Source organism: Oncorhynchus keta, chromosome 28 (assembly GCF_023373465.1).
Source record: "Oncorhynchus keta strain PuntledgeMale-10-30-2019 chromosome 28, Oket_V2, whole genome shotgun sequence".
In the NCBI taxonomy this organism is placed as follows: domain Eukaryota; kingdom Metazoa; phylum Chordata; class Actinopteri; order Salmoniformes; family Salmonidae; genus Oncorhynchus; species Oncorhynchus keta.
The window spans coordinates 11529163-11550550 of record NC_068448.1 but is presented as its reverse complement, the minus strand read 5'-3'; the positions used below and the strand labels follow the sequence as shown (position 1 = coordinate 11550550).

The 21388-nt window shown below is 43.3% G+C and overlaps 2 protein-coding genes across 2 annotated transcripts; both read left to right on the top strand.

Moving 5' to 3' along the window:
- On the top strand, positions 1 to 3015 carry LOC118378962 (cilia- and flagella-associated protein 100-like). The gene is made up of 4 exons (XM_035765956.2): positions 1 to 405; positions 2297 to 2365; positions 2506 to 2606; positions 2803 to 3015. The coding sequence occupies exons 1-4, from the start codon at positions 318 to 320 to the stop codon at positions 3013 to 3015; spliced, it is 471 nt and encodes a 156-aa protein (XP_035621849.1). The 5' UTR covers positions 1 to 317.
- A 185-nt stretch (positions 3016 to 3200) lies between these two features.
- On the top strand, positions 3201 to 21283 carry LOC118378964 (cilia- and flagella-associated protein 100-like). The gene is made up of 13 exons (XM_052484181.1): positions 3201 to 3216; positions 5743 to 5807; positions 7193 to 7356; positions 7533 to 7613; positions 7798 to 7979; positions 8083 to 8176; positions 12871 to 12919; positions 13018 to 13169; positions 13602 to 13737; positions 13982 to 14184; positions 19205 to 19298; positions 19449 to 20099; positions 21151 to 21283. Exons 1-12 carry the CDS (start codon positions 3201 to 3203, stop codon positions 19560 to 19562), a joined length of 1350 nt encoding a protein of 449 aa, XP_052340141.1. The 3' UTR covers positions 19563 to 20099; positions 21151 to 21283.
- Positions 21284 to 21388: the final 105 nt, after the last annotated feature.

Here is a 21388-nt window from a genome sequence, read left to right as displayed (position 1 = left end):
TTTACATATATTGCAAGTCGCCGGTGAGATGCGTCATAATCAATACCCTACAGATAGCCTTAGTCTATGAAGACATTTACTAAATAGTGTACTTAAAAAAAATATATATTATTGTTTATAGGAGCATAGCTATAACAACAACTTCACAAAGTAAGGTAGGCTATAATTTTAAATGAATTATTTGCATTAGCCTATTTAAAGAAAAAGGCCACAATTGAGGCTGTGCAACATAGGATGACAGCCTAGCAGTAGAATATTTGCATAATTGGACTTGAACGATTAGGATCCATACTGGCCAATGTAATTGATTTTTCTTCATGGATGCTCAAGAAGAGATGTCTGTGAAGGATACCGCGGGAGCGGAGTCCCCGGACAGCATCGAAGACAGACCCCCAGCAATTTATAGTAAGTGAGAAAGCCGTCTACTGGGTCTGACGCTCAGTGTCACTACAGTAGGCAATATGCGCGATGACTGTAGAATACAATACAATATAATTCTAGGGTGAAGAGAGGTCTAGATAGTGCAGTTCAATTGTCTTACCCCATTAGAACCGAAAATATAAGTTTGTTTTACTCCAATGTTTGTAAACAATGTAATTGTAAACACACACTGTGGATGGTAGGCCTACCTTCAAAACATGGTTAAAACCATCATTTTGATCTCATGGATCTCTATGAACTTGGCTACATTTCTCCAGCCCCATCCCTGAGCTTTTTACCCAAACAGTAGAGGGTGGCAGCTTTGTTATGGTTTACATTTCAGTTTGCACAAACAGGTAGGCACAATGGTAAGCTACTTTGTAACACTGAAATTACACTATTCCCTATGCTGCTATTGATCAACCAAAACCTCACTTACAGACACTCACACACACTTGTAGACTCATTACATGCTGCTACTCTTTATTCTTCTTCTTCTTCTTCTTCTTATGATCTATCCTGATGCCTAGTCACTTTACCCTGCCTTCATGTACATATCTACCTCAAATACCTTATTATGATCTATCCTGATGCCTAGTCACTTTACTCTGCCTTCATGTACATATCTACCTCATTATTATCTATCCTGATGCCTAGTCACTTTACCCTGCCTTCATGTACATATCTACCTCAAATACCTTATTATGATCTATCCTGATGTCTAGTCACTTTACCCTGCCTTCATGTACATATCTACCTCAAATACCTTATTATGATCTATCCTGATGTCTAGTCACTTTACCCTGCCTTCATGTACATATCTACGTCAAATACATTATTATCTATCCTGATGCCTAGTCACTTTACTCTGCCTTCATGTACATACTGTATCTACCTCATTATTATCTATCCTGATGCCTAGTCATTTACCCTGCCTTCATGTATGTATCTACCTCAAACACCTGGTACCTCTGCACATTGATTTGGTACTGGTACTCCCTGTATATAGCTCCACATTGATCTGGTACGTGTACTCCCTGTATATAGCTCCACATTGATCTGGTACTAGTACTCCCTGTATATAGCTCCACATTGATCTGGTACTGGTACTCCCTCCACATTGATCTGGTACTAGTACTCCTGTATATAGCTCCACATTGATCTGGTACGTGTACTCCCTGTATATAGCTCCACATTGATCTGGTACTAGTACTCCCTGTATATAGCTCCACATTGATCTGGTACTGGTACTCCCTGTATATAGCTCCACATTGATCTGGTACGTGTACTCCCTGTATATAGCTCCACATTGATCTGGTACTAGTACTCCCTGTATATAGCTCCACATTGATCTGGTACTGGTACTCCCTGTATATAGCTCCACATTGATCTGGTACTGGTACTGGTACTCCCTGTATATAGCTCCACATTGATCTGGTACTGGTACTCCCTGTATATAGCTCCACATTGATCTGGTACTGGTACTCCCTGTATATAGCTCCACATTGATCTGGTACTGGTACTCCCTGTATATAGCTCCACATTGATCTGGTACTGGTACTCCCTGTATATAGCTCCACATTGATCTGGTACTGGTACTCCCTGTATATAGCTCCACATTGATCTGGTACTGGTACTCCCTGTATATAGCTCCACATTGATCTGGTACTGGTACTCCCTGTATATAGCTCCATTCTTGTGTATTTTATTGAATTCCTCATGTTACTATTTTATTTTAGCAAGAATTTCACTGTAAAGTCTACACCAAATATAATCGGCGCATGTGACAAATACAATTGTTTTTGTTTTTAACCCCCACTGTAACCCCCATTCTGACCCCCACTTTAACCCACATTCTAACCCCCACTATCTATAGAGAAACAAACAGCCTTCAGACTAGCAGGTCCTCTCATCTCCTGCAGCGACACCAAGCCTCCAGTCTCAGGTGACCTGACATCCTGGTGCATTAGTGTCTATAGACAACTAGAGATATATGGAGATACAGCTCTCTGGTATTTACCTTTCAACAACCAGTGTTCAGTATGGTTGTGTAAAGTATGGAAATGTTTATGTATGTTTATGCAGAGAGACAGAGAGAAGTGAGGACAGCGAGGTGGAATCCCTTCAAACTCCCGGCAGACAACATCTTCCTCCTGAGAAACAAGGAAAATGAACAAAGGAAGCTGGTGAAGAAGTCATGTTGTGTCGTCTGTAGTGTTTGAACATTCTCTGTTTGACTCAGGGTTTCAGGGTTTCATTGCATTCGTGATCCTTTTCCACTGTGACTGTGGACCTGACCATAATATTTAATCAAACTCTGATCCTCAGTTCCATCCTTCAACATGCCATCTTGACCATGCTCATTTGTGTGATGAACCATAGGAGCGCCAGCGACAGAAGACGCTGAAGGTCCATGAGAAGTCCACTTATGCTGGGAGGATACAGGCCAAGCAGGCTAACCTGAGGCAGGAGCTGAGGCAGGGGCAGAATGAGTTGTACTCCACCTCCTGCAGCAGGGCTGTGTCCACCCTCAGGGATGATCCGGCATGGAGGAAAGCTGCCGTCCTGAGTGAGTGCCCATCAGGCCTTTCATGACCACCAGAGCCATTTATTTAGAGAGTTTGGACAACTTTTAGAACAGAGGCCATGTTAGCACCTTTGAGCATTTCCCTTAATTCCTCAATTCATTGTCAGTATTTGGAATCTTGTACATAGCATTGTTTGAAATTTAGAAGATTCTGTGAACTGCTATAGGTCAATATTGCCCATGGGGAGCTAACATGGCTGTCATGGAATGTAGGTAATATAAATACATCATAATGCAGAGACCTCAAAATCCTAACTCTCAAATACATGGCTCTGATGACCAGTATATTATGATGCTTCTCTGAGTCATTTTACTGTAGGCTCAGGGGGGTGAATCCTAACTTCCACTGAAGTCAAATCTTCACTTATTCTCCAATTGACATCAGTGCATGACTAAGTGGAAGCCTAGGATTATCCCCAGAGACATTGAGGATAAGTTGATAACTTGACAAGTTACTGAATCTGACTATTGACGCATAATGAAATTATGTATGCTCTGTTGTTTTCCAAGACCAAATCAAATCATCAAATCAAGCTTTATTTATGCAGCACATTTCAGAATGAAACGCAATGTGCTTCACAGGAAAAAAACAAAACAAACAAACAACGAAGATAAAAACAGAAATATTTACTACACAGCAAACAGAAGAGGATAAAAAAAACAAAAGAATAACAATAAAAACTGAGAGTTTAAAAAGCACACCAAGGAAAAGCAAACCTAAAAAGGTTTGTTTCAAGATCTCTTTTAAATATGACCATAGTTTTAGCCCCCCTCGTGTTCTCTGGCAGGCTATTCCAGAGGCTGAGGGCATAATAACTAAAGGCGGTCTCTTCATGTGTCTTGGTCCAAGGCTTTGGGATAGTTAAAAAGGTCAGTGCGAGACGACCCAAGGAACCTACTAGGTACATAACTCAAAAGCATGTCTGAGATGCTTTGGGGAGCACAATCATGGATTGATTTAAAAACCAAAAGAAGAATCTTAAAACTAATTCCAAAACTCACTGGCAGCCAGTCCAGAGATCTTAAAACTGGGTTAATGTGTGCTCTCCATCTGGTCTTGGTCAGTACCCGTGCTGCAGCATTCTGTATGTTTTGCAGTTGACCAATGGCTTTCTTGAGTAGACCAGACATGAGACCATTACAGTAGTCAAGCCTGCTTGTAATAAAAGCATGGATGAGTCTCTCTGTATCAACCTGAGAGAGAAACGGACACACATTTGCAATGTTTCTCAGGTGGTAAAAAGCTAATTTGGTCACATTCCTAATGTGTGATTTCAAAATTGAGTTCAGAATCTAAAATGACACCTCGGTTTTTTACCTGGTGTTTTATCTTTATTGCCAGTGAAGTAAAATGTGAAGCCAAATTCTCTCTCTGTGCTTTGGCTCCAACAATAAATACCCTGGTCTTGTCTTGATTTAGCTGGAGGAAGTTGAGTCATCCAATTATTTAAATCACTAATACAGTCTAATAATTTACCTGTGGAACTAAAATCCTCTGGTGACACAAATGTAAAGTTGTGTATAGTCTGCGTAACAATGAAAATCAATGCTATGCTTTCTGATAACGCTGCCAAGGGCTAACATATACAGTATAAACTGACCAGTACCGGACCCAAAATCGAACCTTGTGGAACGCCACATGTGATATATATTTTCTCGGAATTGTGTTCAGGAAGGGTGACAAAAAAACTCTTGACAGGTTAAATAGGTCCTAAACCAATTTAGACCTCGAGCAGAGAGACACACCCACCTCTCCAGTCTTTTCAGAAGGACATCATGATTAACAGTGTCGAATGCAGCACTTAAATCCAAGAGTACAAGGACAGAGAGCTGTTTGGCATCTGTGTTGGCTCTAAGATCATTTACCACTTTAACTAAGCCCGCCTGGCATTTCTAATTGCCTTATATATGCCAAGTTGCTCTCTCAGAATATCATAATGGATGTGCAACTCTGACTTTCTCCAATTCCATTCTGCCTTTCTGCAAATTTCTCTTTAATTGATACGTTTCCTCACTCATCAGGATTACTTAGTTATTGCTATTTTCCAAGACAAAAAGTGTTTTGTGTTACTGTAGTGATGATGCTCCAGAGAAAACGTGTCCTCTCATATTGGACCTGCTCTCCTAATTCTAACCCTAACCATTTAGAGAAGAGAACAAAGACGGTCCTGTATCTAAAGTCAACGGGATTTCATATGTATTCAATCTCCTGTCTTTGCCTCAAAGTATTTGAGTTTGCATAAAAGCATTTGAGTTAGCATAAAAGTATTTGAGTTAGCATAAAAGTATTTGAGTTAGCATAAAAGTATTTGAGTTAGCATAAAAGTATTTGAGTTAGCATAAAAGCATTTGAGTTAGCGTAAAAGTATTTGTGTTAGCGTAAAAGTATTTGTGTTAGCATTAAAGTATTTGAGTTAGCGTTAAAGTATTTGAGTTAGCGTAAAAGTATTTGTGTTAGCATTAAAGTATTTGAGTTAGCATAAAAGTATTTGAGTTAGCGTAAAAGTATTTGTGTTAGCATTAAAGTATTTGAGTTAGCATTAAAGTATTTGAGTTAGCGTTAAAGTATTTGTGTTAGCATTAAAGTATTTGTGTTAGCATTAAAGTATTTGAGTTAGCATAAAAGTATTTGAGTTAGCATAAAAGTATTTGAGTTAGCATAAAAGTATTTGAGTTAGCATAAAAGTTTGCTAAAAGGACAGGCAGTAATCAATGAGAGTTTGTTCCCTCATCAGACTCGAATGACAGGGAGAATATTAGTGAGTACATCACTAAGAAGAGAGAGATGTTTCTTATTGAGGTAAGAAATTACATAATGTTTAGTACACCAAACCAACCACTGTCCAGTTATGAATGATTACTGTCTCACACTCACAAAACCCAAAAGACATATCAATGCACTTCCAGAAGTTAACATGGCATTGTTGTTTTCACCACTGGAGTATATATTTTCTAATCATTCAAACCAGGCTTCTGAGCTTCAGAGTTAATAACAACAACAAAAGCTGTTTTATACGTAAATCAGTTCAGAGATGAGGTAAGTGGAAAAACAGAAAGGCGCGATTGCTGTTATTGGTAACACAGCGCATGGCTTGGTTCAGCTTCGTGTGCGTCCCCTTTTTGCTTGAAGGCTCCGTTTATATTTGCCCAAAGTTTCCCTGAGCTAAGCTTGTCTGACCTATTACCCAAGCTCTGACAAAACCTGCATTGTTCCTTTAAAAACACACGTTTTCGTCCCTTAATTCTTTCCACAGCCTCATAAAAAGATGTTAAAAAAAACAAAATAAGGAAAAAGGGCACAATTACATCAGGATATGCTTGTTGTTGTCCAGTCCTAACCATTTCAGAGAAAGTAAATAGCTACATGAACATGAAAACACTTTGAGGCAGTAGCTTACTTGAAAGGCATCAATCCCCAGGCTGCATGTCTAATAGGTCCCCTGGCATCACATTTCACCCTCTTAAGTCCCAGAGCCGCAGACATTTACATTTCCTGAGATTACTCACTCTCCAGACTGTACAAAACTCCAGTCACTTCCTTCACTGAGGAGTCTGTTTGCCTCAAGGGAGAGGCAGCTCTTTAACTTATTACATGTACAGTATTAGCATATCACAGCATGGAGAAGACGCAAATCATCTCTTCAAATGTGACCTTTTGTCACGTTCTGACCTTAGTTCCTTTGTTATGTCTTTGTTTTAGTATGGTCAGGGCGTAAGTTGGGTGGGTCAGGGCGTAAGTTGGTTGTCTATGTTCCGTTTTCTATGTTGTGTTTTTGCGTTTGGCCTGGTATGGTTTGTTAGTTGTCTCTGATTGAGAATCATACTTAGGTAGCCTTTTTCCACCTGTTTCGTGGGTGTTTGTTTCCTGTTTTTTCACCTTACAGGACTGTTTCATGTCGTTCACTCTCTTTGTTGTTTTTTGGTCATTCAGTGTTCAGTTTATTTAATTAAATTTACTATGAACACTTACCACGCTGCGTGTTGGTCCGATGATTCCTATTCCTCATCATCAGATGAAGAGGAGAGCCGTTACACCTTTCCTGTTGTGTCTTTCCATTGCTATACCAACAAAACAATAAACACTCTCCGTCTCCGTTCTTACTTGGACCTGTTCTCTGTTTTGAACGCAAAGTCTCTCCTCTCCTTCCTTCCTGTGGTCACTGACCTTTAACCCTTTCTCCCCAGTACTCCCTGGCTGTGAAGAGGGAGGTGATTCACAAGCTGGCTGAGGTGGCCACCAAGGAAGAGAACAGGCTGCAGCAGGCGGAGACATTTCTGGACGAGGACACGGCCATGTTTGACGAGTTCCTCGAGGAGAATGACAAGAACTCAGTGGAGGCAATCAAAATGTACAGTCCACTGTCTCTACAAAACCGTTTTCATATTGTGTGATTTTACAGTGTTTGTTTTATGGGTATAATGATTATTATGAATAATAACAATAAGATATCTTTTGAATGACTGAACCAACCAGAAGACTGTATTTCCCTCCATGTGCTTCATTTAAATCATCATTCTGTTGTAGTGCTGAACACGAAACCAAAGCCAAACTGGAGAAGGTTGCAGAGATCAAGAGGATCTCAGGCAAAATGGTGGCAGTAAAAAGGTAGTATGGCAGACAGTAAAGTCCTTTCTTTTACTATGTACTGTGCATGAGTTATGCATAAGTTGACATACTTTGTGTGATGGCTTCTGGATGTGTGCCATTGTTTGTGGTGGGTGTAACCTTTACAAATGTTATTGCGTACATGCAATTGAGCATGATGGCACATGTTCATACGTGTCCACAGTGACATCTCCAAGAACGAGGAGATCCTGAAGGAGTACACCCTGTACAATGGCTTCCTGCTGAAGCTGTCCCCTACAGAGTGGCAGGAGAGACAGCAGGCTCGCAGGGTCATGGTGGACAAGATCAAAGCTGCCATCAAGGAGAGGGAGGCTCAGCTAGCCGGGCCAGCCAAACCCGGCAGACGTATGTCAATTACAGTAGTTGTCACATCATATCACACCAGTCACATTTGACAGACTGTGATTATGGGTCTGGTTCATTAGAGATCTACGTTCTCTCTGTTCAGGTAAAGAGAGTATGGCCAGGGACCTGCCTCCTGTATGTGACCCCAGGACTCCCCAGAGACAGAGTATGATGGGAACCAGAGAGAGCATCAAGCCGTGAGTGGAGCCCCAGTACAGGATCATTACTCCAGAGCAGGGCTCGCCAACCTTGTTCCTGGAGAGATATCCCCCTGTTCCCTACAACCCCAGTTGTAACGAACCTGATTCAGCTTGTCAACCAGCTAATTATTAGAATCAGGTGCGCTAGATTAGGGTTGGAGTGAAAACCTACAGGACAGTAGCTCACCAGAAACAGGGTTGGACTGAACCTACTGGGCGGTAGCTCTCCAGGAACCGGGTTGGAGAGCCCTGTTCAAGAGTGTTGTTGAGATGTCTCTGTTGCATCGTTTAACTGTATCTGTGACAAATACAATTTGATTTGATAACTGTATCCCTGTCACGAGGTTGGTAGCACCTTAATTGGGGAGGACAGGCTCATGGGAATGGCTGGAGCGGAATAGGTGGAATGGTATCAAATACATCAAACACATGGCTTCCATATGTTTGATGCCATTCCAGTAACCCTGTTCCAGCCATTATTATGAGCCGTCCTCCCCTCAGCAGCCTCCACTTATGCCTATGTCCTTATGTCTCTAACCAAGATGGCATAGCAGTCGGACGTGTGTTTTGTCTTGTCCCGTGTAAATATAGTTTTTCCTTGTTTTTTTTCATATATATTTCGTATATATTTTAATATCACTTTCCATCTACGGACTGAATATATTCTCCTGCAACCCGCCTCACCCAATGTGGTAGGGATCTGCTATTTTTTTTATACTTAAGAACCGGAACCCCCATCAAAAGTTAGCCAGCTAACTGGCTACTAGCTTGTAGTCAGTTAACCATTGCTAGGCCCATCTGCTAGGCGCATCTCCCGGCTAGCCCGCTAGCTGTCTAGAGCACATCGGACTGTTCGCTTAAGAGGTCCAACGGACATGTTCTTTGGCCACTATATCTATTTTGCCAATTGGCCTGGTTTACCACACAGAGCCCTATTGATCAGTCTGCCGACGTCACAGCACGAGGGGGCCACAACAGACTTTCTTCTGTCGCAACGTCCCTCAAAGGCCCTTCTGCTAACTTGCTATCCCCGGCCCGCTAGCTGCCTGCAGCCACTCACTGGACTCCTGTGATCACTTGGCTACGCATGCCTCTCCCAATGTCAATATGCCTTGTCCATTGCTGTTTTGGTTAGTAATTATTGCCTTATTTCACTGTAGAGCCTCTAGCCCTGCTCAATACGCCTTAGTTAACACTTTAGTTCCACCTCCCACACATGCGGTGACATCACCTGGTTTAAATGATATTTCGACAGACAATATCTCTTTCATCCTCACTCTATGCACAGGTTTACCCCCACTGTATTCACATCCTACCATACCTTTGTCTGTACATTATGCCTTGAATCTATTCTACCGTGCCCAGAAATCTGCTCCTTTTACTCTCTGTTCTGAACATACTAGACGGCCAGTTCTTTTAGCCTTTAGCCGTACCCTTATCCTACTCCTCCTCTGTTCCTCTGGTGATGTGAAGGTTAATCCAGGCCCTGCAGTGCCTAGCTCCACTCCCATTCCCCGGGCGCTCTCATTTGTTGACTTCTGTAACCGTAAAAGCCTTGGTTTCATGCATGTTAACATTAGAAGCCTCCCCCCTAAGTTTGTTTTATTCACTGCCAGCCCAGATGTCCTAGCCATCTCTGAATCCTGGCTTAGGAAGACCACCAAAACCCCTGAAATGTCCATCCCTAACTATAAAATGTTCCGACAAGATAGAACTGGCAAAGGGGGCGGAGTTGCAATCTACTGCAGGGATAGCCTGCAGAGTTCTGTATTTACTACCCAGGTCTGTGCCCAAAATTTGAGATTCTACTTTTAAAAATCCACCTCTCCAGAAACAAGTCTCTTACCGTTGTCGCTTGCTATAGACCACATTCTGATCCCAGCTGTGCCCTGGACACCATATGCAAATTGATTGCCCTCCATCTATCTTCAGGGCTCGTGCTGTTAGGTGACCTAAACTGAGACATGCTTAACACCCCGGCCATCCGACAATCTAAGCTTGATGCTCTCAATCTCACACAAATTATCAATGAACCCACCAGGTACAACCCCAAATCCGTAAACATGGGCACCCTCATAGATATCATCCTAACCAACCTGCCATCCAAATACATCTCTGCTGTCTTCAACCAGGAACTCAGCGATCACTGCCTCATTGCCTGCGTCCATAATGGGTCTGCAGTCAAGCGAACACCCCTCATCACTGTCAAACACTCCCTAAAACACTTCAGCGAGCAGGCCTTTCTAACGACATGGCCCGGGTATCCTGGAATGATATTGACCTCATTCCGTCAGTCGAGGACGCCTGGTTATTCTTTAAAAGTGCTTTCTTCACCATCTTAAATAAGCACGCCTCATTCAAAAAAAATTGAACTGGGAACAGTTATAGCCCCTTGGTTCACACCAGACCTGACTGCCCTTGACCAGCACAAAACATCCTGTGGCGTACTGCATTAGCATCGATTTAACCCCCGGGATATGCAACTTTTGAGGGAAGTTAGGAACCAATATACAGGCAGTTAGGAAAGCAAAGGCAGATATTTGCATCCTGTAGCACAAACCCAAAAAGTTCTGGGACACTGTAAAGTACATGGAGAATAAGAGCACCTCCTCCCAGCTGCCCACTGCACTGAGGCTAGGAAACACTGTCACCACCGATAAATCCGCGATGATTGAGAATTTTAAGTTGCATTTTTTACGGCTGACCATGCTTTCCACCTGGCTACCCCTACCCCGGTCAAAAGCCCTGCACCCTCACTGCATCTTGCCCATGCCTCTCCCATTTCTCCTTCACCCAAATCCAGATAGCTGATGTTCTGAAAGAGCTGCAAAATCTGGACCCCTACAAATCAGCAGGGCTAGACAATCTGGACCCTCTCTTCCTAAAATTATCAGCCAAAATTGTTGCAACCCCTATCACTAGCTTGTTCAACCTCTCTTTCGTATCGTCTGAGATTCCCAAAGATTGGCAAGCTGCCGCGGTCACCCCCTCTTCAAAGGGGGAGACACTCTAGACCCAAACTGCTACAGACCTATATATTTCCTACCCTGCCAAGGTCTTTGAAAGCCAAGTTAACAAACAGATCACCGACCATTTCGAATCCCACAGTACCTTCTCCGCTATGCAATATGGTTTCCGAGCTGGTCATGGGTGCACCTCAGCCACGCTCAAGGTCCTAAACGACATCATAATCGCCATCGAAAAGAGACAATACTGTACAGCTGTATTCATCGACATGGCCAAGGCTTTCGACTCTGTCAATCACCACATTCTTATCGGCAGACTCAACAGCCTTGGTTTCTCAAATGACTGCCTCGCCTGGTTCACCAACTACTCCTCTGACAGAGTTCAGTGTGTCAAATCAGAGGGCATGTTGTCTTCTGGCAGTCTATGGGGGTGCCACAAGGTTCAATTCTCAGGCTGACTATTTTCTCTGTATACATCAATGATGTCGCTCTTGCTGCTGGTGATTCTCTGATCCACCTCTACGCAGACGACACCATTCTGTATACTTCTGGCCCTTCTTTGGACACGGTGTTAACTAACCTCCAGACAAGCTTCAATGCCATACAACTCTCATTCCGTGGCCTCCAACTGTTCTTAAATGCAAGCAAAACTAAATGCATGCTCTTCAACCGATCGCTGCCCACACCTAACCACCCATCCAGCATCACTACTCTGGACGGTTGTGACTTAGACTGTAAACTCTCCTTCCAGACTCACATTAAGCATCTCCAATCCAAAATTAAATGTAGAATTGGCTTCCTATTTCGCAACAAAGCATCCTTCACTCATGTTGCCAAACATACCCTCGTAAAACTGACTATCCTGCAGATCCTCGACTTCGGCGATGTCGAGGATACAAAATAGCCTCCAACACTCTCAGCAAATTGGATGCAGTCTTTGACAGTGCCATCCGTTTTGTCACCAAAGCCCCATATACTACCCACCACTGTGACCTGTATGCTCTCGTTGGCTGGCACTCGCTTCATATCCGTCGCCAAACCCACTGGCTCCAGGTCATCTATAAGTTGTTGCTAGGTAAAGCCCCGCCTTATCTCAGCTCACTGGTTACCATAGCAGCACCCACCCGCAGCACGCGCTCCAGCAGGTATATTTCACTGGTCACCCCCAAAGCCAATTCCTCCTTCAGCCGCCTTTCCTTCCAGTTCTCTGCTGCCAATGAACAAACTGCAAAAATCACTGAAACTGGAGACATATCTCCCTCACTAGCTTTAAGCACCAGCTGTCAGAGTAGCTCACAGATCACTGCACCTGTACATAGCCCATCTGTAAATATCCCATCTGTAAATAGCCCATCCAACTACCTCATCACCATATTGTTATTTATTTTGCTCCTTTGCACCCCAGTACCGCTACTTGCACACTCATCTTCTGCACATCTATCACCCCAGTGTTTAATTTGCCATACTGTAATAATTTCGCCATTATGGCCTATTTATTGCCTCAACCCCCTTATCCTACCTCATTTGCACACACTGTATATAGACTTTCTCTACTGTATGTTTGTTAATTCCATGTGTAACTCTGTTGTTGTTTGTGTCACACCACTTTGCTTTATCTTGGCCAGGTCTCAGTTGTAAATGAGAACTTGTTCTCAACTAGCCTACCTGGTTAAATAAAAGGTGAAATAAAATTAAAATAAATAAAACATTTTGGTTGTGTTTTAGGAAGGAGGTTACAGTACCGGTGGATGAGAGCAAACTGCCTGAATATGAGGTCAGATACGTTTTATGCTATATCATTCACCTGGTGTCAAAGTAGCCTTTAACGTTGATCTAAGTAAAGGTTCACTGTGTGTATGTATTACCCCACAGGAGCCGGAGCTGTTCTTCACTGACCCTCAGCAGCTGTTGGACCTGCTGACAGACCTGGAGAAGCAGAACCTGACTCTGATCCAGAACTCTAGAGAGACAGAGGAGACCATGGAGGAGTTCAAACACACTTTGGACAACACTCGCAACAAGATGTTAGAGAGCCCAGCGACTTTATGTCCTCACATCTACATACAGTGGTCCTTCCTTTAAAATATAGGATCTTATGCCGCAATCGTTTGTGGTAGATGGTGTCAGATTGTGGTAAATTGCATCATTCTAGCAACAATGTCTGACACAACGTATAACGTGCCATTTCATTCTGTGGCACCTCGCAAGCTGTGCTGCAGTACGCCAAAACTTTTGAAGGAAGAACCATTGTAGTGGCGATAGTGATTGAACTACCTGTATTCAAACTGCCATTACCTCGGAGTAGCATAATCTGTTGGCGTTTATTAAAAATACTGTGCATTCACCTGTTTATACAAGAACGATCTTCAAAGAACACCTGAAGGAGCATACTGTCAAGAATGCATGAATGCAAAGCATTCAAAATTGGTCATTTTAAACATTGTGTGTGTATCCAGGGACCAGGAGACAGAGCAGCTGACCCAGCAGATTGACATAATTACCCATGCCATCCAGAGAGAGAAGGACACTGCTGCTGAGCTGGAGCTCAAATCGCGACTCTTCTCCTTTGGGAAATACAAGGCAGAGGACCAGGTAAACATGAACTGTTCACAGACAGACAGACAGACAAACAGACAGCACACACAACTGCTTGCATTCATATGTATACACACATACAGTACACAGAGTGAACTCTACTTGGGCAAAGTCACCATACAGACCTAATATAGAGAAAATGAGGTATGGTGGGAGTGTGAAGCAGTGAAGTTGAACTTGATCACCCTCAAATGGCTCTTACACTGACTGACTGACTGACTTCCATTATCCTTCTGTACAGGATGTGATGCTGGAGGCCCTGGGCAGGAAGGTGGCCGAGGTGTACAGGAGCTATGCGGGGGAGAGTGGGGCAAACCTGACCACGCTACAGATGCTGACCAACATCGAGGGCCGCCTGGGGGAGTTGCTGGAGAACATGGAGCTGGTTCCCAAGGGCCGTGTGCTCATGGCCGAGAGGGCCAAGGAGAAGGAGAGGAGACTCAGGTGGGTCATCAAGAGTACAGTCAGTTAGCTGACATACCAGTAGTCAGTTCGCTGACATATCAGTAGTCAGTCAGTTCGCTGACATATCAGTAGTCAGTCAGTTAGCTGACATATCAGTAGTCAGTCAGTTAGCTGACATATCAGTAGTCAGTCAGTTAGCTGACATATCAGTAGTCAGTCAGTTAGCTGACATATCAGTAGTCAGTCAGTTAGCTGACATATCAGTAGTCAGTCAGTTAGCTGACATATCAGTAGTCAGTCAGTTAGCTGACATATCAGTAGTCAGTCAGTTAGCTGACATATCAGTAGTCAGTCAGTTAGCTGACATATCAGTAGTCAGTCAGTTAGCTAACATATCAGTAGTCAGTCAGTTAGCTGACATATCAGTAGTCAGTCAGTTAGCTGACATATCAGTAGTCAGTCAGTTAGCTGACATATCAGTAGTCAGTCAGTTAGCTGACATATCAGTAGTCAGTCAGTTAGCTGACATATCAGTAGTCAGTCAGTTAGCTGACATATCAGTAGTCAGTCAGTTAGCTGACATATCAGTAGTCAGTCAGTTAGCTGACATATCAGTAGTCAGTCAGTTAGCTGACATATCAGTAGTCAGTCAGTTAGCTGACATATCAGTAGTCAGTCAGTTAGCTGACATATCAGTAGTCAGTCAGTTAGCTGACATATCAGTAGTCAGTCAGTTAGCTGACATATCAGTAGTCAGTCAGTTAGCTGACATATCAGTAGTCAGTCAGTTAGCTGACATATCAGTAGTCAGTTAGCTGACATATCAGTAGTCAGTCAGTTAGCTGACATATCAGTAGTCAGTCAGTTAGCTGACATATCAGTAGTCAGTCAGTTAGCTGACATCAGTAGTCAGTCAGTTAGCTGACATCAGTAGTCAGTCAGTTAGATAACATATCAGTAGTCAGTCAGTCAGCTAACATATCAGTAGTCAGTCAGTTAGCTGACATATCAGTAGTCAGTCAGTTAGCTGACATATCAGTAGTCAGTTAGCTGACATATCAGTAGTCAGTCAGTTAGCAGACATATCAGTAGTCAGTCAGTTAGCAGACATATCAGTAGTCAGTCAGTTAGCTGACATATCAGTAGTCAGTCAGTTAGCTGACATATCAGTAGTCAGTCAGTTGGGTAACATATACTACATTACAAAAAGTATGTGGACATCATGCTCGTCGAACATCTCATTCCAAAATCATGGGCATTAATATGGAACTGGTCCCCCCTTTGCTGCTATAACAGCCTCTACTCTTCTGGGAAGGCTTTCCACTAGATGTTGGAACATTGCTGTGGGGACTTGCTTCCATTCAGCCACAAGAACATTAGTGAGGTCGGGCACTAATGTTGGCCGATTAGGCTTGGCTCGCAGTCGGCGTTCCAATTTATCCGAAAGTTGGCCGTTGGGGATGAGGTCAGGGCTCTGTGCCGGCCAGTCAAGTTCTTCCACACCGATCTCGGCAAAATATTTCTTTATGAACATCGCTTTGTGCACGGGAGCATTGTCATGCTGAAACAGGAAAGGCCTTCCCCAAACTGTTACCACAAAATTGGAAGCACATATTTGTCTAGAATGTCATAGTATGCTGTAGCATTAAGATTTTCCTTCACTGGAACTAAGGGGCCTAGCCCGAACCATGAAAAACATCCTCAGACCATTATTCCTCCTCCACCAAACTTTACATTTGGCACTATGCATTGGGGCAGGTAGCGTTCTCCAGGTCTCTGCAAAACCCAGATAAGTCCGTCGGACTTCCAGATGGTGTGTAAACCTATAGGCGCCGACAGAGATGGCTGCCTCGCTTCGCGTTCCTAGGAAACTATGCAGTTTTTTGTTTTTTTACGTGTTATTTCTTACATTGGTACCCCAGGTCATCTTAGGTTTCATTACTTACAGTCGAGAAGAACTACTGAACATAAGAGCAGCGTCAACTCCCCATCAGTACGACCAAGAATATGACTTTCGCGAAGCGGACCCTGTGTTCTGTCTTTCACCCAGGACAATGGAATGGATCCCAGCCGGCGACCCCAAAAAACGACTTCGAAAAAGGGGAAAACGAAGCGGTCTTCTGGTCAGACTCCGGAGACGGGCACATCGTGCACCACTCCCTAGCATTCTCCTCGCCAATGTCCAGTCTCTTGACCACAAGGTTGATGAAATCCGAGCAAGGGTAGCATTCCAGAGGGACATCAAAGACTAACGTTCTTTGCTTCACGGAACCATGGCTCACTGGAGAGACGCTATCGGAGACGGTGCAGCCAGCTGGTTTCTCCACGCATCGCGCCGACAGAAACAAACATCTTTCTGGTAAGAAGAGGGGCGGGGGCGTATGCTTTATGGTTAACATGACATGGTGTGGCCAAAACAACATACAGGAACTCAAGTCCTTCTGTTCACCTGATTTAGAATTCCTCACAATCAAATGTAGACTGCATTATCTACCAAGGGAATTCTCTTCGATTATAATCACAGCCGTATATATTCCCCCCCAAGCAGACACATCGATGGCTCTGAACTAACTTTATTTGACTCTTTGCAAACTGGAAGCCATATATCCGGAGGCTGCATTCATTGTAGCTGGGGATTTTAACAAGGCTAATCTGAAAACAAGACTCCCTAAATTTTATCAGCATATCGATTGCGCAACCAGGGCGGGAAAAACATTGGATCATTGCTATTCCAACTTCCGCGATGCATATAAGGCCCTGCCCCGCCCTCCTTTCGGAAAAGCTGACCACGACTCCATTTTGTTGATCCCTGCCTACAGACAGAAACTAAAACAAGAAGCTCCCGCGCTGAGGTCTGTTCAACGCTGGTCCGACCAATCTGATTCCACACTCCAAGACTGCGGACTCTCCTTCACTGCAGCCGACGTGAGGAAAACATTTAAACGTGTCAACCCTCGCAAGGCTGCAGGCCCAGACGGCATCCCCAGCCGCGCCCTCAGAGCATGCGCAGACCAGCTGGCTGGTGTGTTTACGGACATATTCAATCAATCCCTATCCCGGTCTGTTGTTCCCACATGCTTCAAGAGGGCCACCATTGTTCCTGTTCCCAAGAAAGCTAAGGTAACTGAGCTAAACGACTACCGCCCCATAGCACTCATTTCCGTCATCATGAAGTGCTTTGAGAGACTAGTCAAGGACCATATCACCTCCACCCTACCTGACACCCTAGACCCACTCCAATTTGCTTACCGCCCAAATAGGTCCACAGACGATACAATCTCAACCACACTGCACACTGCCCTAACCCATCTGGACAAGAGGAATACCTATGTGAGAATGCTGTTCATCGACTACAGCTCGGCATTTAACACCATAGTGCCCTCCAAGCTCGTCATCAAGCTCGAGACCCTGGGTCTCGACCCCGCCCTGTGCAACTGGGTACTGGACTTCCTGACGGGCCGCCCCCAGGTGGTGAGGGTAGGCAACAACATCTCCACCCCGCTGATCCTCAACACTGGGCCCCACAAGGGTTCTTTCTGAGCCCTCTCCTGTACTCCCTGTTCACCCACGACTGCGTGGCCACGCACGCCTCCAACTCAATCATCAAGTTTGCGGACGACACAACGGTGGTAGGCTTGATTACCAACAACGACGAGACGGCCTACAGGGAGGAGGTGAGGGCCCTCGGAGTGTGGTGTCAGGAAAATAACCTCACACTCAATGTCAACAAAACGAAGGAGATGATTGTGGACTTCAGGAAACAGCAGAGGGAACACCCCCCTATCCACATCGATGCAACAGTAGTGGAGAGGGTAGTAAGTTTTAAGTTCCTCGGCGTACACATCACAGACAAACTGAATTGGTCCACCCACACAGACAGCATTGTGAAGAAGGCGCAGCAGCACCTCTTCAACCTCGGGAGGCTGAAGAAATTCGGCATATCACCAAAAGCACTCACAAACTTCTACAGATGCACAATCGAGAGCATCCTGTCGGGCTGTATCACCGCCTGGTACGGCAACTGCTCCGCCCACAACCGTAAGGCTCTCCAGAGGGTAGTGAGGTCTGCACAACGCATCACCGGGGGCAAACTACCTGCCCTACAGGACACCTACACCACCCGATGTCACAGGAAGGTCATAAAGATCATCAAGGACAGCAACCACCCGAGCCACTGCCTGTTCACCCCGCTATCATCCAGAAGGCGAGGTCAGTACAGGTGCATCAAAGCTGGGACCGAGAGACTGAAAAACAGCTTCTATCTCAAAGCCATCAGACTGTTAAACAGCCACCACTAACATTGAGTGGCTGCTGCCAACACACTAACTCAACTCCAGCCACTTTAATAATGGGAATTGATGGGAAAGGATGTAAAATATATCACTAGCCACTTTAAACAATGCTACCTAATATAATGTTCCCTACATTATTCATCGCATATGTATACGTATATACTGTACTCTATATCATCTACTGCATCCTTATGTAATACATGTATCACTAGCCACTTTAACTATGCCACTTTGTTTACATACTCATCTCATATGTGTATACTGCACTCAATACCATCTACTGTATCTTGCCTATGCCGCTCTGTACCATCACTCATTCATATATCTTTATGTACATATTCTTTATCCCCTTACACATGTGTCTATAAGGTAGTAGTTTTGGAATTGTTAGCTAGATTACTTGTTGGTCATTACTGCATTGTCGGAACTAGAAGCACAATAATTTTGCTACACTCGCACTAACATCTGCTAACCATGTGTATGTGACAAATAAAATTTGATTTGATTTGATCTGAAGCGTGATGATTCATCACTCCAGAGAGTGCGTTTCCACTGCTCCAGGGTCATTGATGATCACGATGATCATACCAAGCTCAAAGTTGCTTCGGTCACTAGTTTTGCCCATTCTAACGTTCAATTGAACAGTACCTGAATTCCTCGGTCCCTGTTTGTCTGCTTTATATAGCAATCCACGGCCACTTGATTCACTGTCTGTAGGAATGAATGGGGTGGTGTACCTAATAATCTGTATGTGTCTGTGTTTCCAGGCTAAGGGAGGAGAAGGTTCGTGTGCAGAAGATGCAGCAAGAGGAGCGCCTGCGTAAAGCCCTGGAGAGAGCTCAGGCTAACACCAAGAGACCTGTGAATCAAACACCCAACAATACAAAACACTACACACTAAATGTTGGTGACAGACCTTACAAAAGAAAACATCATACATGACAACCCTTACCAGATGTCAGTGTATAGACATATCGACACAGACACTAATATTAATTTTTGGATTTTCAGACGGGGAAGAAGCTTATGCCTCGCTCACTACCTCCGGTGACTGAGCAGTTAGTGAACAATGATGACAGAGACACTGATATGGAGAAGGAGAAGCAGCTCTACTTCTTCACCTGAACCCCTCCAGCCTAGACCATGGTCCCTGATGGATCTTCAGTAGTTGATGTGTTCTGTATGTTAATGTTAAATCCAAATTCAATTGTCGGTATGTGCAGATTATACTTTGAAGAGTTGACACTTTGCCAGTACATTTTCACTGCCACACGATGGCATCAAGATCCTGAGATCAGGAGTATGTGTAGAGACTAAAGAAGAAGACATGAACGGTCCTGTAGACTGAAAGTACAGACCTCCAGAAATACTGAACACAAATACTACCACACACTTTGGAACTCTGTTTTAAAGTGCTTTAATGTCACCTGATGCGTTCACGTAAAGCTGAGTTGGGCCAGGATTCAATCCAAGACATATGTTATGGTCATTACAATCCAAGACATATGTTATGGTCATTACAATCCAAGACATATGTTATGGTCATTTTACAATCCAAGACATATGTTATGGGCATTTTACAATCCAAGACATATGTTATGGGCATTTTACAATCCAAGACATATGTTATGGGCATTTTACAATCCAAGACATATGTTATGGGTATTACAATCCAATACATATGTTATGGTCATTACAATCCAAGACATATGTTATGGGCATATGTTATGGGCAATCCAAGACATATGTTATGGGTATTACAATCCAAGACATATGTTATGGTCATTACAATCCAAGACATATGTTATGGGCATTACAATCCAAGACATATGTTATGGGTATTACAATCCAATACATATGTTATGGTCATTACAATCCAAGACATATGTTATGGGTATTACAATCCAATACATATGTTATGGTCATTACAATCCAAGACATATGTTATGGGTATTACAATCCAAGACATATGTTATGGGCATTTTACAATCCAAGACATATGTTATGGGCATTACAATCCAAGACATATGTTATGGGTATTACAATCCAAGACACATGTTATGGTCATTTTACAATCCAAGACATATGTTATGGTCATTACAATCCAAGACATATGTTATGGGCATTTACAATCCAAGACATATGTTATGGTCATTTTACAATCCAAGACATATGTTATGGGCATTTTACAATCCAAGACATATGTTATGGGCATTTTACAATCCAAGACATATGTTATGGGCATTTTACAATCCAAGACATATGTTATGGGCATTTTACAATCCAAGACACATGTTATGGGCATTTTACAATCCAAGACATATGTTATGGGCATTTTACAATCCAAGACATATGTTATGGGCATTTTACAATCCAAGACATATGTTATGGGCATTTTACAATCCAAGACACATGTTATGGGCATTTTACAATCCAAGACACATGTTATGGGCATTTTACAATCCAAGACACATGTTATGGGCATTTTACAATCCAAGACATATGTTATGGGCATTACAATCCAAGACATATGTTATGGTCATTACAATCCAAGACATATGTTATGGTCATTACAATCCAAGACATATGTTATGGTCATTTTACAATCCAAGACATATGTTATGGGCATTTTACAATCCAAGACATATGTTATGGGCATTTTACAATCCAAGACATATGTTATGGGCATTACAATCCAATACATATGTTATAGACATTGTGGCTTTTAAAGGACATTTCCGATTGAGCCGACAATACGCAGCGTTTACCGTGAATGGGATCTCTACGAACGTGGGAACATTGCCTTTAAAAACCCACAATGCCTAAAATCTCGAGACCGGTTTGAATCCCAGCCTTAGGTATTTCAAGACCACAGGAATGGATCTCAAGGCATGCATACTGTGTGAATTTCAACATCTTAACCAGACCGCCAACTCACAGACATGATGGGT